Source organism: Haemaphysalis longicornis, unplaced genomic scaffold, assembly GCF_048455015.1.
Source record: "Haemaphysalis longicornis isolate Haplotype H1 unplaced genomic scaffold, Haemaphysalis longicornis Haplotype H1 scaffold_3, whole genome shotgun sequence".
Classification (NCBI taxonomy): Eukaryota; Metazoa; Arthropoda; class Arachnida; order Ixodida; family Ixodidae; genus Haemaphysalis; species Haemaphysalis longicornis.
The window spans coordinates 62,822,206-62,837,871 of NW_027526335.1; the positions used below are offsets into that span (position 1 = coordinate 62,822,206).

Sequence of the window (15,666 nt, forward strand, 5' to 3'; positions counted from 1 at the left end):
CTTAGTAACGTAATTCAAGCCGTCGAAGAACGCCAAGAACGGAAAAGAGAGGAAATCTTTCGAGCGAGTTTACAAGTTATCTGATGGGGATAAAGCAGTAATTTTTGGGTGACGTACTTCGCCACCCACTAATCTAAGTACTGGGTGTGTTGGGTGACTACGTTCTGCAAGCATTTAAGATTTAAAAAAAATTTTAAAAAAAGTGTTGCAGGGTCCCTTTAAGTGCGCCAAACTTACTTTGAGCAATGAATAATGAACTTTATTGACATGAGGTTTGTTTTTGGCCGTATTTTAGGTGATCTCCAAGTGCGTAAAGCTGCACAAAGAGACGAAGCAGCCGCACATTTTGCGGAGAAAAGCAGGCCAAAAACCAACAAATTAGTTCCGTTACGTAAGGCTATATATGGGTTAGATATACGTCAGGTACTGAGGCATAATTGGTGATTAGACTCAGATGAGGCTCTGAGGTTTAAACCCCGCCGACGGATAGTGTTCATAGCTACATGATAACGTCTGAGATCGATTTTCGTGCACATGCTGAAAGTAACAAAAAAACACTGCATATAAAACTCCCGCCCTTGCACGTCCCCGCGCAGGAGGTTGAAGAAGCAGGAGGACGAGAAAGGCTTCATGAAACACGACGAGCTGCAAGAGGAGTACTACGAGAGCAGTGGCATCGTGCCGGGCGCCGAGCCGGGCGAAGCGGGCGTCAACAAATGGCGGCGCCTGCTGGAGCCCAACTGTCCCTGCTGCGACATCTCCAAGCGGCTCACGGTGGCGCTGCTCAGCTCCATCGGCTTCCTTATCTCGTTTGGCATTCGCTGCAACATGGGTGTCGCCATCGTCAAGATGACGGCCAACAACACCGAGACAATGGCGAGTACACTGCGCTGCTGCTGCTGCTTCTCGCTCCCTTTTTAACACGAAAGCGTTTTATTCCGCGATACACCAATATTTCACTGACGTCATATCCATCACGGAAATGACGCCTGTAGAATGAAGCAAGCGGCCTGTAAAGGGTGCACCCCTGCACACAGGGTCTTCATGCGGGGAAGCAACCTTTAGTACTAACGAGTACGTTATAGTTGGGGTTCTTCTTTTTCGGGTTTTACATTTTAACGCGAAAGTGGTTTATGCCGGGCTACACCAACATTTCACTCACGTCATATCCATCACGGAAATGAAGTCAGTACACCTTTGCCGAAGTGACCCGCCAACAGGACGTCGCTCTCAAAGCACACCCACAAGACAGCCGCCGACCCGAAAATCATGCTCAGCTGCAGATTTCGCTGCACATTTCACTTTCGTGTTTTACCGATTCCTATGACAGACGAATCAACCACAGTTTTTTTTTTTTCTTTTCGCTGCCCTCCACCTGCAAATTATGATGACGAATTCTCTCAGTGGCGTAATTTCATTAGCCGAGTGCGTCTGTGCCCATAAATGAGATTCGGCTTATTTAAACCAAGTTCACGTGAGGATGGTGTGTGGAAAAAACGGCAATTTATTCTCCACCTTGGAATTTTCTGTACTTCTGTTGTCATCAGTGCCAGCGTTGGCGTTGTTTCGGGTGGAAAGATGACCGTCATTCGCTGAACATAGAGGGTGTTACCTCGATCACTGAAACTCTGTAAAAAATTTTCCTGATTGAACCGCTGCTCCATTCGCGCTCAAACTTCACACGAAGGTCACATTTTGTGGTCTATTTTGTTTGACACCGGGAATAACGACGGTATTACCTGTTTATTGTGAAAATAAAAAAAAGAACCATGTTCGCTTGTGGGAAAATGACGGCCAATTTAGACGTGCAAACTGATCTTAACCCGAGCTTGAAATGGGGCTAGTTGGTGATTAAGCGGTGTGCGCCGACTTCTCTTCTGTTCGGGACATTCTGGTAGTTCCGAGTCGACTCGTCCTAGGAGGCGACTTTATCTGCGTTGTAAGTGCCAGCTACAGAGCAGGTGCTAAGGGGGTGGGGGACGTTTCGGCCCGTGTTTTGAAAGCGGTCCTTCGAGAGGGTGGCCTGACTGACGTGGCCCTCCAGCGTGGGTGGTCACCCGCCACACTAGATGGAGTGGAACGTCACAGGCTCGCTTAGACCGGGTGTACTCTACGGGGGATGCGCTGCCAAACTGGCAATCTGAAGGCGGACATTGCTGCATCCGTTGCGCATAAACATTGTGCATCGGCAATATCCATACAATCCTCCAGGAAAGATGCATCTGTCCTTGCATCCAGCGTGGCATGGAACATGCAGCGTGCGGCCTGGGATGACGTATCACGTCATTACGCGCCGCTATCTTCCATCAATCCCAACTGCAAATTCAAAATGCTTCAAAAGCAGAAAAACAAACATATTTTAAGCCTGCCGCTAGAATTCCAGAATTCTAGCGCTAGAAGAAGCAGCGCTAGAATTAAACGAAGAGTATAAAACATAATTATATTAGTTCCTTTGGTGAGATTACACGTCATTACCCCGTTACAAAGGGGATACCATTAGCAGTCGATCAATCAATCAGCTTGCAAGTCCAAATAGGCCGCCGTTTTCACATATGCGAAGATAGTTTTTATTTATTTTTAGAATAGCCAGCTAAGTGCAGTCATTGCTACTAATGTTAACCTAAACAGACTACGAAATGAAATGATAGTGTGAAGTTTGGGCGCAAAAGGAGCAGGATTTTTTTAAGCGTTCCATTTATCGATGCGACACAGTGTATGCGACCTCGCTCCATCGTTAACACAGGAGTGGTCACAATATTTTTATCATTGTGCGCCTTCGCTCTGGTTCTGAGCGCCAAATCGTCGTACACAGACATAGATCATTGCTCCAAGCATTAATCGTAGCGGAGGAGAGCCGAAGTGAGTTGCTGTTATTAGCAAACCGGCGGACCTAGCTTTGCAGGGAATGCCGGAATCGCTCCTCCATAGCAGCATTTTTTTTTAATAATGGGGGGCCATTGACCATTAGTCACAGAGATGTGCACCCATCTGGAGTTTCGCACCCCCTTTATTTCATTTTCTGCCTCAATAATATGCGAGTGCGTCCCGATGCAGCTGCTCGGCCCTGCGGCCGAGGTAAGCAAGAACGGGGGGAAGGGGGTGTGAGCTCTAATGCCTGAAGATGTAAACGTCTGAATTGCAACAATATTTAGACAAAAAACAAACACGAATACGTTACCACTATTTCTGCTCACATTTGTTTTCAACAGCGGAGCTGTTGTACAAGCCGTAAGTTGGCCGTTGCAGGAAAAAATACCAAGAAAATTCTGAGCACTCGTGAGCGCGTGCCTCGTCGGGCGCAGTGGCTTTAGCAAAAAAACTGCCAAAAACGCGAGGAGCGACAAAATGGCGAGCGCTCGTGAGCTCATGCCTCGCGGCGACCGCTGAGTCCCCGGTTCATGCAGTGGCTTTAGCAACATCAATAATAAAAAAAAAAAAAAACTCCAGCGCTGTCCTCACGCGCTGACACGCACGAAAAACAAAACGAAAAAAACTCCACCGCTAATGCGAAGGTTGAAAGGACACCCTGCTTGGGAGAGGTCACCGCGGCCGCCAACTTCTCTAGAAGTCATTATGGATTATTGCATACATGGCTACGAGTGTATCAATCCTTCCCGAGACGACATGCAGGTCCAGCCACTGCTACCTTGAGTCGATGACGAAGAGCTGGTGGAAGTCACCGATGCTGAGGGTGACTCTGCATCCACCACTCGCCGCGAAAAATACGACGACCTCTTCGATGCATGTGACGTCGATTACTAGCACCGCAGCTATGCAAATAAACAATGATACTGAAACTTAACTATGGGTCCGGCAATGCTCACCTCCAACAGCTTCGCCATTCGAGACTTGCGCATGAGTTCACGCTTCTCGGAATTTCTTTCTGCAGTTGGTGAGGGCTCAAAACGTGTCGTAAAGCACCACAGAACTCAAAGTGACAGAGTCTGTAGGATCTAGACGGACTGATTGGGCTTCCCTATCCAAGCTCCACATCCCGTTTCTTCCTCGTTCCTTGCCATTGGCGCGGCCGCAGTAATCGCCCAGTCCCCACGTGCACAGGGCACGCGACCGACCGGCTGAGACGAATTCTCGCGTGCATCGGCCCGCGAAGCAATTCGTCACGCCGAGGATTCGTGGCCGGATTAACCGGGATTACGGGACAATCTCGCGACCCCAAAGGGAGGCAAGCCCGGATTTGGGGTTGGCGCAACCCCGGCCTTCGTTGCAGCGTCTATTTCGCACCTCATTTTGCCCCTCTGGTGCTCGTTTCCTGTTTCTGCTTTGCCTTTTTATTTGACTCTTTGGTTTCCCGCTCTTTTTCCTGTGGCTTGCGGTATTGAAGGAAGTGAGAACTCTTCTAGATGTAAATGCTTGTGGCGTGAAGGATGGTTGTTTTTCGTTATAATTTGCAGCACGTTGGACGGTGTCCGAAAGGGGTTCAAATGATAGCAGGAGTTTAAAACAGTACTAAAACGGCAGCAAGAAAAAAATCGCCTCTCGCCCCTCTCCCTAAGCAATCATTGAATCAACAGCCACTCATTGTTGCACTGCGCCGCAAGGCGTCGAAATCTAACGTGACGTTATAATCATTGTCGCGGAAGCTAGCGCGAGTCAAAGCCCCAGAGCCTTAGACAGAGCGACCCGTGCTTCTTTATTCCATGTGCTCGAACCACTAATCCTAATGATGATAATGCACCGCGTGCCCCTGCCCGCTTTCCCCTCTTCTTCATTTGCAACAATCATTGACCGGCATTTTCTTGACTGTTTTGCGCCTTCAAGTGAAGTTGAATACAGTAACCAAGCATTCTTGGGCAGTAACTAGTTACTAGTAACGCGTTACCAGTAACTAGTACTTTTCTCAGTAATTTGTAACTGTAACTAGTTACTTTTAAGGTAGAGGAACTTGTACATGTAACACTGCTACTTTTTTACGCAGTATCTGTAACAGGAAATACCATTACAGGTACTCCCATTTTTTATAAAAAATTATCCATCAGCAGCACTCGTTAAAGGCCGACGTACAGTTCAGGCTTTGCACTTTTTAGGAGTTTCTTTGCCATATCCTCTACTCTTTTCACCTTTCCCCAACAAGGCTTCCTTCGCAGTTTAGAAAAGAAGGTCGCTAAGTGGATTATCTTCCTCCATTTTACCATTTGGATTATCTTCCTCCATTATCTTCCTCCATTCCACGCCATTTTACCGGGACATTTCTTCGTAATTTCGTTTTGACATTTGGCAAGCGCTTGCCTCTTTGAAAGAGTGACAAAATTGAAGCTTGCGGAACATCGACGGGGGCCAAGAGGGGATTGTAACGGCGTTCCTCTGTGCTCAATTCTCTGTCGCCCCGCAGAAGGCCGAGTTCGACTGGTCTCCCGAGACCATCGGCGTAATTGACTCGTCCTTCTTCTGGGGCTACCTCATAACACAGGTGCCTGGTGGATTCTTGGCGGCCAAATACCCGGCCAACAGGTAACCAGTCTTCTCTTTCCTACCTGACCGGGCGCAGAATCCTCGTATGCAGGGGTGTATATCGAAGCCGAAAGCTTGAGACATGCGATAAGAGAAAGCCTGCAAACGATAAAGTAACAACGGGAAGTGGCGAGCACTGCAGCGCTCTCCGCAATGGCGATATCATGACTTTTACGTGACTACTTCGGGGTGATAATTTAATTGTTTTTTTGAGATAATATAATTTTCAAGCAGCCATCTTGAGACAAACTAACTGATAATGGGTAAAATTTTATTTGAGCAGCTATTTTGAACCGCTCTTTGCAATGGAAGGGGTAAAAACAAAAGCGTGTCACTGACGTATGTGAACATCTCAGCAATTTTTATTTCCAACGCTTGGTTATTCTGAGAAATTTTAGTGGTGCGAAGAGAATAATTGGAGTCGTGAACGTTTTTCAGAGCCAAGAGAGAGAGAGAGAGAGAAATAAACTTTATTGCGATACGTAGTTAGGAGAGGCGGTGACCGGTAGTTGCAGCTTGCCGGCGACCAAGGCAGCCCGTTCCGTCAGACTTTTATGTCCCATTGCTCGATGGTACGGGTTAATGGGAATGGTACGGGTAATGGGGACTGATGGTAACTCACGTGACATTATAGACTACACACGTAAACGCGTAACCAAGCCGCTAGAAATTCTAAAATATTTGCAATCCATAATAATTTATTACTAATGGCGATTGTTACCGCATTTATTGCCTAGTGAAAAGCGATTATCATGTCGTTGTGAATCCATGCATTATTTCTTTCTTTTGCTATTTTTTTCACTTATACCATGTTTAGTTTGAACCAATGCGCCTATATATTCTGCGGCTGTTACAACGATTGCTTCAGCGTGTTTTCCCAGCCGTAAACGCGTTGAAAGGAAGTAAATTTGATAGTAAATTTCGAAAGTGCCTAATTCGGCGTGCTGCCCCGTTCCGCCGCGCAGGGTGTTTGGCACTGCAATCGCCGTGTCAGCTTTCCTCAACATGCTCATTCCTGGTGCGGCCAAGATTGGCTTCTCTATGGTCATGCTTGTCCGAATTCTCCAGGGCCTGGTTGAGGTGAGTCGCCTTCTTTTTCATTTCTATTCGTCTACATCTACCCCTTTGACGGTGCCTTTTTTTTTTCTCAAGTGCCCGCCAGTCGAGTGCGTGATCGCACACTTTTCTGGTTATCCCACCCATTTGTTAACTACCTCGCCTGTTTTCGTCCCGAAGTAAGGCAAACTTGTGTGCACGTAGCAACAGCACTCCTGGGATGAGATAAGTAACTGCCCGCTTTTCTGGTCGCTCCGCGGCAAGCACCAAAGAAGTCCTGAAGAATGTGACTGCTGAAAAGAGAAAGAGAGAGTGATCTCTTTTATTTTCAGTAAAACAAAGGCGCATGACGCTGTCGGAGAGCTTCATGAAGTCTGGCGAGCCTCCGTCCAGTCAATAAATGGCTGCCCTCGGTTGCCTACAGCTACCGCAGAAAACAGCCGAGTTCGTTGATTTCTTACGAATCAGTACAAACTTGTTTATTTATTATCATGGTTGTTAGTTTGCTAGTATGACATCACGTAACGAGCAGTAATATACGGAGAGAACTAAAACTAAAATAACTTTGAGACATTGAGGTACCAATTACTTTGAGGCACCAATGCACCTCAGCCTACGCTTTGTTAAGCTACATTTTAGCACATGTTAACCTGATTCACGCTAGAAAGGGAACGTATAGTTAGGACGCTGTTAGACAATAGCAAAGTGAAACGAGTTTAAACGCTAACGCAAACGCAAACGCAAAAGTAGCATTGTCATACACGGAGCTTTATATTAACGACATCGCTTATGTCTGGGACGATTTAAAGGATGAGAGGGTACCATCGCAAAAAAAACGACGACACAGTAAATCGTCCAAAGACGAGACGAAACGTTTAATCGAAGAAATAACAATACTAACTGTAAACGCCCGCAGCATAGAAAATAAGACTTCATGCCTTGAACAATTACTGCTAGATCAAGAACCACACATAGTAGCTATCACCGAAACGTGGTTGACGCCTGATATCTTAAGTGATAAAATCGCCCCAACGGACTACGCCGTAATCCGGAAAGATCGGCCCACGCGCGGTGGTGGCGTAGCCCTGCTGATGAGCAAGTCTATTCCTTTTGTCCCTCTTCCCGATGTTATGGGCGCTGAGGCGGTATTCTGTAAAATTAATTGCGATGGCATTAACATAGTTACCGGGTGTGTTTACAGAAGCCCCTCTTCAGGGAATGATTCTATTATAGCGGTTCAAGAATATCTTCAAAGTCATGCTCACAATTCTCGTCTAGTCGTATCATGGGGGCTTCAACCTTCCTGATATAGACTGGAACAACATGCAGTACACGTCACAGTCATCAGAGACACTTATTGACTTAATTTTAAATTTCAGTCTACAGCAGATCGTTTTTGAACCAACAAGAATAACAGAGGAAACAAAAACAATTCTTGACCTTATTTTGATTAGTGGCCAGTTTCCGTCAAATAAAGCAGTCGTTAAAGTCATCCCAGGGATTTCTGATCACCAAATACCAATCTGTAAATTGAAGCTAGGATTTAGCATAACATCGCAATCAACAGTAACAACTGTCCGAAATTTCCATAAAGCTGATGATGCTGGCATTCTCGCCTACTTGACTCACGAATTTGATAAGTTTTCAAGCTTGGCTGTCGATCCATTGACTGATGTGAATCGCATATGGTCGAGCTTCAAGGCTATTGTCACATTTTGTATTACCAATCTTATTCCCCTAAAGGCTAAAAGGCAACGCAAACATAATCCATGCGTTACACGCGAAGTATTGCAGGCCAAGCGCAAAGTGAAAAGTCTACGTCATGTAATCAAAATGAAAGGCAAAAATTCAGTGCGCGTGTCTAACCTGGCAAGTGCTATTGCGGACTTCAAGCGAAAGGCAAAACTTGCTAAAGAACATTATTTCACCACAGCGCTACCCGGCTACATTAAGAGCAACCCTAATCGATTCTGGAAACACTTTCGGCCCGGCACAGGAACAACTTCATCTCTAGCCGATAGCGAAAGAACGGGTCAGGCCAATATGTTCAACAATTATTTTCAATCTGTTTTCACTGATGACAACCGTATCACTCCCACAATCATTCCGGTTGTGGCAAAGTCAATTGAACCATTAGTTATAAGTGACGCGGGTATTTTTAACTTTCTTCTGAACTTAGACCCCAAAAAAGCATGCGGCCCTGATGATATCGCCAACATGTTTCTGTTACGATATGCAGAGTGGTGCAGTAAATACCTCGCCATTACATATCGCAAATCTGTTCAAACTGGTAAACTGCCATCCGAATGGAAAGTAGCGAAGGTTACTCCAATACACAAAACCGGAGATACAGCTGTTCCCTCTAATTTCAGATTGATATCGCTCACCAGTACGTCATGCAAGATACTCGAGCATATAATCCTCAAGCATTTAACTCTTTTTCTAGAAAATAACAACCTTCTGTCTCCCCACCAACACGGCTTTCGGAAAGGGTTATCAACTGTAACCCAGCTTACTGAGGTTGTTCACGATCTTGCCCTTTGTGTAAATAACTGTTCCCAAACAGATATAATATTGCTTGATTTATCGAAAGCGTTCATCATGTCTGTCATAACAAACTGATTTCAAAATTGGAAAACATAATTGGAGGTGGATAGATTACGAACTGGGTGAAAGACTTCGTCAGCGACCACCAACAGTTTGTGGTTTATGAAGGTGCATTATCAGAGACAGCTTCTATTAAGTCAGGTGTGCCCCAAGGCTCCGTCCTTGGGCCATTATTATTTCTTATTTATATGAATGACATCATAGCCAATATAGACTGCAAAATTAAGCTTTTCTAGGACGACTGCATTATTTACAGAGAGATTAGAGACAGCGATGACCACAAGGCACTAAATATTTCATTGGAAAAGATTTCTCATTGGTGTGAAGAATGGCAAATGTCGATAAACCTAACGAAAACAGTCTGCATGACGGTGACCAGAAAAAAAGGTACCCTCTGAGTTTACTTACACAATAAACAACACACCATTACAAAGAGTTACGCGGCAGAAATATCTCGGTGTCACATTAACTTCCGATCTGAGATTGGAAGCGCACATAAACAACATTACCGCAGCGGCTTTGCGTAAGCTGTTTTTCTTAAGAAGGCGTCTACCACTTGCACCGACACAAACTAGGCTCTTAACTTACACAACATTCGTCCGTCCAATTTTAGAGTACGCCAACACGGTTTCGTTTCCTCAATCTGCCACTCATATCGCAGGGTTAGAACGGGTACAAAGGAAGGCCGTAAGGTTTATCCACAATAAGTATAAACGCACCGACTCGCCCACTAACCTTTTAGAATCTTGTGGTCTTCCTACGCTGGTGACAAGAGCAAAACTGCTTCATAACCGCAGCCGCATCGACGCATTAAAATACATCTCCCTAGCAGAATCCAGGGAACTAAGACACAAACATGCGTACACCATTACCGAATACACTTTTAACAACGATTGCTTCAAGCATTCATTTTTTCTCCTGTCAATAAGAGAATGCAATAGTTTAGATTCCTCGATTACCAGCATACAATCATTGCCAGAGCTGACCTCAAAAATCGAGGACATGTTCTGTAAATAATTTTCCATTTTCTTATCTTTTTCTCTTTTGATGAGCCGTATTGCCGTTTTCCATGCGGTTATTTTTGGTGTATAAATGTTCCCGTACACGTGTGTGTAAACGAATTTATTTTTCCGGTTGCAATAACTGGTTCTACGTTTTGTGGTGCATTATTTCCGGTGCTCTTGTGTTCGCGGGCAACTGGTGTTGTACTGTCTACTATGTTATATGCCGTCTGTAAGTATGTACCCACTGTTCAGTGCTTGTATGTAATTAACGCCATTTTTCAAAATGTACCTATTGAATTTTGTAAAGGCCTCGAGGCCCATTAAGGCATTTCTGCCTCCAGCCTCTGTATCCTCTTAGACGTTGTCTGACAAAAATTCCGCTGTAAAAATGTGAAACTGTAAACGGTGTATTCTGTATCCAAGAAGTGATGCCCTCCTGCTTTGGTCTCGTATGAGACTGGCAGTATCGAAAATACATAAATAAAATAAAATAAAATAAAAAGAACGTTCGTTGCTTCGTCAACCTTCTAAGAGGACAAAGTACAAAAACTCAAGGAATAAAGAGCAGAATAAAACGAGACGAAAGGAGCGACATAAAGCGATGGGAAATCGAAAGGAAAATTGCGGACGGCCATGCATTATTTATTCAGACAAGCGAGCCGGTATGACGCGTAATTGTAGTCGGCTCCACGACGTTCCCTCTAGACATCAAAAAACCTTCCTTATAGATTGCAAAACGCCACTCTTTTTTTGCACTGCGCGTCACGTGTACACCGGTAGCGCCCGCGAAGCAATGATTCTGTCTGCCGAAGCCGGCGCCCACATTTGGAGACGCAATTACGGTCGGCCGGAGCGGCTTCGGGCATTTCCAGTCGCGGGTTACAACACACCGATCGGCGGGGCTGGCGCCCCCTGGGGACACGACGGAGCGCTTGCTTGGTGCAATCATATCTCTCTGGCGAGCCAACGCCACCCAGCTACAAGGCCAGTCGTGATCTTGTTCACCACCTTTTTACGCTGTAGGGCATTTCGGGCTTCTATTGGTGACGTATTGTGACCTCAGCCAATCGAACTCTCGGATCGGGAGAGTGACTCTCGCGGCGGTGACGCATGCGGTAGGAACGATGCCTGTTCGACTCGGCGGTGTTCCCGAGATCGCCGTCGCATTCCCTCGTCGTTCACTGCAGGAGCGATATGGATGACCGTTGCAATCAGCTTAGACGCCGGCCTCCGATCGCCCGGTGGGAGGGTTCATCTTTTCCCGCTCTTTCTTAGTTCCGCGTGTCCTCGTCTTCCGCTCGGACGCCTCCGGTACGCGCATTTCCGGCTGCCGATAGCATCGCGGAAATGGTTCCGGAAGACGAATAATAACACGGACTGGCAGAACCTGCCACGTCGAGTAGATGTTGACGCAATCGCGCAAATGAGCGAGCCATCGGCTTGCGTTATTCGAGACTTTTACTCATAATTCACGGGCCAGCGGAAGAGTCTGTACTTCCTTTGGTTCAGCTTTTGGAGCTCGTACGAACGGCATATTAATCGTCTTTGCAGATAGCTTTTTCTGTCCTAGACGATGGAGCTTTGTGCGTTTATTCCTAGGGTTTCTTACGCGCCTGTCTCGATTCTCAACCGCACCGACTTAGAAAGCACCAACTCATCATCTGGAGCTGAATGCGTCGATAAAGAAATGGCTGCGGCTTAGCTCCGCTATGCTTAGATATACAAAGCGAAAGCTTGGTTTAGCCTGTTTAAGTTTTGGTTTCACTTGTTTAACCTTTCATTTAGCTGTAACTATTACACTTAGGTATACACGTATCGTTAAGCCAGGAATAACAGCTGTGATTTTTGTTGTGGTCCCGCTTCCGGCGCTTTGCGAGCCACACGGCTCGCTCTTTCTCGGCCTCCGACGCTAGCTTCACGCGCTTGGCATACCGGACCCTTTTCAGTGAAGTAGCTCGCCGGAGGAAATCCGTGTGGTGGTCAGACGCCGCTTGTCGACGACGGCTCAAAGCCTCCAGCTCCCGAGAAACGATCAGAGAACTACGTCCGATCCGTACTCGCTCTCATCTGTGGCCAAGCCGCTGACTAGGCGATCACGGTGCTCTTCTTAGCCTGGCTCGCGGCAAGTCACGTGGTCAGGAGGGAACCCAGCTGCGGAGAGCGCATTCGCCAAGTCGGCGGCGGAGCTTGTCACGTGATTCGTGGCGTGTCACGTAATTCGTTGCCAAGGCTACGGCGCAGCCGCTGTCAAATGGAGGTCAAATTGCTCGTGACGGCGAATCTCGGATCGACTAGATTAATAAAGCTTTGCTCTAACATCGGTCAAATTTACAAACTCCCCATATTGAGGGTAAAAGCTGATATAAATGGTTAGCCAGGATATATGCTGCTCTAGCGTAAGTAATGTCGATGACACATTTTGTCGGTGTTCCGCAACATCCCTAGCCAAGGTTTTCCCTCTCTTTCATTAGCTTTTTGTTCCACTGGCTATAAACCCACTGGTGAAATAACATAAAGTTGAAATGGAAATTAAAATGGCAGTTTCAAGTTGTCTTTATATGTAACAGATATTAAACCACGATCTGTCTTTTTCATCCAGCCCCTGCGGTCACGCCTCTCAATTCAGTTTATTTTGTACAGGTACTTTGTTGTCATCCCGCCGGCCTTTTTTTCTGTTTTGGTCGTTTTCATCTTCGTCTGGTTCTTCTTTACTATCGCTTTCCGCTTTTGAGGACAAAGCTCAAGCGCCCCTGAGGTTTTTTTTTTTTTTTTTTCTCAATTGTATATGGTATAAGGGATGTCGAAAACAGAGTTTGGTGATGGCTTAAAATTCTGGATATCAATTCTCTTCAACCGCACCAAAGCATGAACCAAGATTTTAACGCTTTGTTCCATGGTTCCCAAAGACGGCGCTCCTGCAGTCTCCAACGTCGCGTGTTGTTGCCATTCCCTACACAGTGACTATTCTTGGCTATTTTAACGCCTTGGCTATTCTTAGCTATTCTAACGCCATTGACTATTTTAATGCCCTTCAGGGAGTTAAAATCTTCTGAAAGAAACTCGTCTTAGCACTTCAAATGTGTTTTACAGTCCTTTTGTGAATATCACAGATCGCACAATTAGCCGTTGGGCTCTCAAAACATGTCTGCAAGAAGATTGAAAGGCAGGCCTCCTCACATGACAAGGGATAGTGGTGTGGAATTGACTGCGAGTGAGCATGTTTTCTACATTCAGGTTTACAGCCCTTTTTTTCTTCGTTCGTAATTGCTATGCCTGTTTGGTGTTGACATGGTGCAGGGCGTGACGTATCCGGCCTGCCACGGCATCTGGAGACACTGGGCCCCTCCCCTGGAACGGAGTCGCCTGGCGACGCTAGCCTTTTGCGGTGAGCAAAGCAGAATCATACCTTTATATCCTACTGTCGAAGTTTAGATAATAGGCAAAAAAAACAGTAAAAGAGCTCGGATTGACGATACGACTTGACAGAAAGCGAGTTGATGGTGAAACGTGGGTTTTTTGAAGTGGGTAGACCTTGCGGGTAGTTACGTTTATGGTGACAACGTCGGGGCCGGGCTCTATAGGCTCCCTGATATTTTTATCCTCAAGATGTAACATCATCGGCTACCTTCTGCTGTGTGAAGCGACTAATACAAATACAAACAATCTCTTTCTAACTTAGCGCTGCGTAGAAAAACTGCGGATTCATATCAACCCTATGCAATTATTCCACGTCATTTACATCGGCTGTTTTGTGCTAACACCTGCAATACAACTCAAGTCAGGCCTGGGCGGTCATTCTCGTCATCAGCGGGAAATATGGAGATCTACAGTTTGCAGGAAAATCACCTCAGGTTGGCCCTTCTGTTTCACCCTAGTCCATAGGCGAAAATTCGCTGGCTATGCCTCGCTGTTTGTTGTTTCCGCTGTATGTTTAATGGCTCATTCTTTAGTTTACGCCGTACGTGCACATTAAGTCCCTACGGTTAGTTTTCGCTTTATGCATCTAGGACGGGCCAGCTTGAGCCAGGCATCTGTCTGCCTTAGCAGGGAAGGACTTTTCATGTGGGCCAGTGAAAACATTGAACAAGTAGCTTTTAAAGATAACACTTCTTAACTTCTTAGGCACCGTTTGCAGAATAAGGTGCTAAATAGTGCGTACGGTGGGTGACATTACAGATGATTTGCTGTTTGGAGCCGTGCCACCTACTATGCACGTTTTCTGCATGTGTTTGTGCAAATGATAACGCCTTCAATTATTTTCCATTTTTATTTGTTCCTCCCAGGCTCGTATGCCGGCGCTGTGGTGGGCATGCCACTCTCAGGCATCCTAACCGACTACGTAGGATGGCAAGCCTGTTTCTATTTCTACGGTGAGTGTCTCCAGGAAATCCTCAACGCTTCTCGCCGACAAGGTAGTTCTTCGAGCTCGAGCCGTACACTGCTGCAACTTTGCGTAGCGAGATTACCACGGTCTAGTCTCTATTTTCGTTCAGAAAGTATTTTTATAAAACGTGCTCGTTTGCGACTGCCACATGCCCTTTGGGTTGTTTTGAGTGTCTTAACGACAAACGTAAGAAAGATGGAGAATATATTTTTGCACTCAAAAGTTAAACTACGTTGTTTCCAGAAAACATACGGGATAGACCGATAGACCAAAAACAACCTTGCACGCCAACCTTTTTATTTTTAAGCTCTTGGTTAACCTAAACAGAAGGCAAAACGAACGAATAGTGTAACTTTCCAGTCAACTACCAGCTTAGCTATATTCGAATCACGGTGGCCATAACGAAGGGATAACAGCCATTTTAATACGCCTTTTGGAGACCACGTTCGCTTAATAGCCTGCTTGTTTCTTCACGTCCCGCCGCTGGTCTTCAGGCCTTGAACAAGACACTTGATTACACTCGCTTAATTGCAATCTCACTTACATCTTTGCACTCTCCCACGCTTGCCTGCTGACTGGCACGGAAGAAATGATTTGCTTCTCATTATATGCCTAGACGACTTTCTCGAAAAGCGTTTAACAGCCATTTTCATTCATAACTCGCAGGCGTTTTCGGCGCCATGTGGTACGTGTTCTGGCTGTGGCTATCGTTCGAGAAGCCCAGCAGGCACCCAACCATCACCCAGGCGGAGCTCATCTACATCGAGAACAGCCTTGGACAAGTCGTCCAGACGGCGCCCACGGTGAGTCCATAGAGTCAGTAGTATTAACTCTATGGTCCATAGTGCAGAGTGGAGGCCGGCCGCGCAGCACCAACTGTTCACGGCGCCATCTGTAGGTGCTCTATTGTAGCGGGGTACGCCTGCGATGGGGCGGTTACTAAGGTCGATGGTTAAAACGAGTAGTTTCAAGCTTCTCTTCCCACACTCAGCTACCGCCTTCTGGTTCTCAGCTTCCCGGGTAACAGACGGCATAAAAGGGGGAAAAAAATGGATCGTTTTCTGCACCTCCCCCCCTTCATTACTACTGACGAACAAAACCTAGGGAGAGAAAAAATGGTGGAAGGAGGAAAGGTGTCAACGAGGT

At 46.2% G+C, this 15,666-nt stretch overlaps 2 protein-coding genes across 4 annotated transcripts in view; both read left to right on the forward strand.

Annotated features, from left to right (window-relative positions):
- Positions 1 to 15,666, forward strand: part of LOC144174532 (uncharacterized) — a 598,699-nt gene that overhangs the window by 490,511 nt on the left and 92,522 nt on the right. The gene's annotated exons all lie outside the window — the stretch shown is intronic.
- LOC144174529 (vesicular glutamate transporter 1-like) overlaps positions 1 to 15,666 on the forward strand; it is a 299,050-nt gene that overhangs the window by 247,717 nt on the left and 35,667 nt on the right. For all 3 annotated transcript variants that reach the window (XM_077703278.1, XM_077703277.1, XM_077703276.1), the window contains 6 exons: positions 597 to 876; positions 5,351 to 5,469; positions 6,435 to 6,549; positions 13,434 to 13,521; positions 14,420 to 14,506; positions 15,187 to 15,323. In XM_077703278.1, the coding sequence (XP_077559404.1) occupies positions 597 to 876; positions 5,351 to 5,469; positions 6,435 to 6,549; positions 13,434 to 13,521; positions 14,420 to 14,506; positions 15,187 to 15,323 (826 nt within the window). The remainder of the gene's footprint in view (positions 1 to 596; positions 877 to 5,350; positions 5,470 to 6,434; positions 6,550 to 13,433; positions 13,522 to 14,419; positions 14,507 to 15,186; positions 15,324 to 15,666) is intronic.